The 1866-nt window shown below is 47.8% G+C and overlaps 1 protein-coding gene across 1 annotated transcript; it reads right to left on the reverse strand.

Annotated features, from left to right (window-relative positions):
* Positions 1-685: 685 nt before the first annotated feature.
* Positions 686-1576, reverse strand: LOC127015278 (ankyrin repeat domain-containing protein 9-like). The gene has a single exon (XM_050895106.1). The coding sequence runs from the start codon at positions 1574-1576 to the stop codon at positions 686-688; it is 891 nt and encodes a 296-aa protein (XP_050751063.1).
* Between the last annotated feature and the right edge of the window lie 290 nt (positions 1577-1866).

Genomic DNA, 1866 nt, shown 5'->3' on the forward strand with positions numbered 1-1866 from the left:
CTGGGATTGCCTTTAACCCCCTCACTCCCAGGTGAGACAGGATGCTTTCTGTTAGCTATTCTGCCGGTCTCTGTCCCCCCACCAGAAATATACACTCACTGCCCCTCTCTGAACTCATGCCCTCCACCCTATGACCTGCTGTAAAGTAACTCAGTAAAACCAGGTACCCTACGGGACTGCCTCTACGTCAGCCATGGACTTTTTGGTTATTACTAGATGATGCTAGATCATTGTTAGAAAGGAAACCTGACGTTTGAACCCTGTTGGTACGGGATGGTATTTCTCCCAGCTCTAGCAGAACACAGTCCCATAGTTACACCATTTGAAAATCCCACTGGGCACGTAGTTCCTTTTTACCCAGGTAAGATACACAGGATACAGTTATCATATTGGGAATTCAGATACACTGATACCACCTGACAGCTAAGAAACCAAACATAACACAGTCTCGACTACAGTTAACCCTTCACATGCACAACAAAACAGAAAACAAGGAAGGCTTTTGCCTTTAAAAGTGCCGTGCCTGCAATCAATTAGAAAAGACATTTAAAATCTTGTCACAAAATATTGGATTTTCCAGCATAGCCTAATAGGTTAAGTACTAAAATCACACTAAAATGCAGAGGGTGGTGGATGACCAGCTCCCCTAAGTTGCCTTTGAAAATCCAAGACCCAGCGAATAAAGTCAAGGAAAAACATTTACCACATTTTTTGTCGGTAGCTTTTTGCCATAGGATGGTAAGGGCTTTAGTGCCTGAGGTATAGGTAGTTCCTGGATGCTTTTAGGGAAGTGGGAGGGGGGAAGAGTCTGGAGAATAGTTTGCATAGCTTGCAGATATAAAGAAGCAGGTGTGTTCCCCACCAGGCTGTTGAATTTGTCTTCCCCCAGCAAAGCTGTCCAGTGGTCCGGATGCTCCTGCAGAACTTTCCGCATCTTAAACTGTGGGTTGGGCATGAAGAGCAAGAGGTAGTCGAGGCAGAGCTTCTTTGATGCTACATTGACTTTGGAGTCCCACATCTGCTCCAGGATGACGTCCAGCGGGGTAAGCCCTTTACTGTCCTCTATCCTGGGAGAAGCTCCATTCCCAAGGAGGATGAGGACCGTCTCTGACCTCAGCAGTTCGCAAGCAAGATGCAGGGGGGTTTTCCCATCTTCCAGATGAAAGCAGCCAGTCCTATTGATGTAGGAGTTCAAGCTGGGGAGCTTGTGTGCAATTTTGATGATCAGCCCCAAGATATCTCTCCTGTCATATGTGACCGCCATGGCCAAGTGAGGAGCAGAGGATGGGCAATAGCAGAAGTGTTCCCCAGGCACCTTGAGAGCCTCCTCTGGAAAATGAGACAGCAGATACTGAGCATAAGGCAGGTGGTTATGCACCACTGCATAGAGAAGGGCTTCTGAAGGTGAGTAGGTTCTTAGGCTGGCATTTTCCTCCCAGTAAAAATACTCCATAGTTCTCATGTCTTCCAGCATCCACACAGGCTTGTGATCTCTCACAGCCTGGTAGAACATATAGGATAAGAACTTGCAGTGCCTGCTCTGATCATCCTGCAGGCTGGCCTGGTTACTGGCCATGGCTCAGCAAATAAAGAGCAGCTCCACGTAAAATCACTCCAGACTGTAAGATCTGTGCACTTGGAATGCAGATCCCGATGCTGCTGCAACCTTCAGGCTGTCATTGCTGCCTGGACTGCACTAGCTGGAATGCATGGGCTGATCATCTCCACCCATTCATTGTTTTTCCCCTCACTGCAGTGGTTTTGTTTAGGTAAGCACAATCCCACAGGCTCAGTTAACCCATGCCATGCAAGCAGATGGTTAGTAAGTACATCCCGCTCTGCGCGTGGCACAGGTTACTGGAACGC

This window comes from Gymnogyps californianus, chromosome 3 (assembly GCF_018139145.2).
Source record: "Gymnogyps californianus isolate 813 chromosome 3, ASM1813914v2, whole genome shotgun sequence".
Classification (NCBI taxonomy): Eukaryota; Metazoa; Chordata; class Aves; order Accipitriformes; family Cathartidae; genus Gymnogyps; species Gymnogyps californianus.

What these genes read in the sequence shown, in the direction of transcription:
- LOC127015278 (XM_050895106.1), bottom strand. Translation starts at nt 1,576, where the DNA reads ATGGCCAGTAACCAGGCCAGCCTGCAGGATGATCAGAGCAGGCACTGC.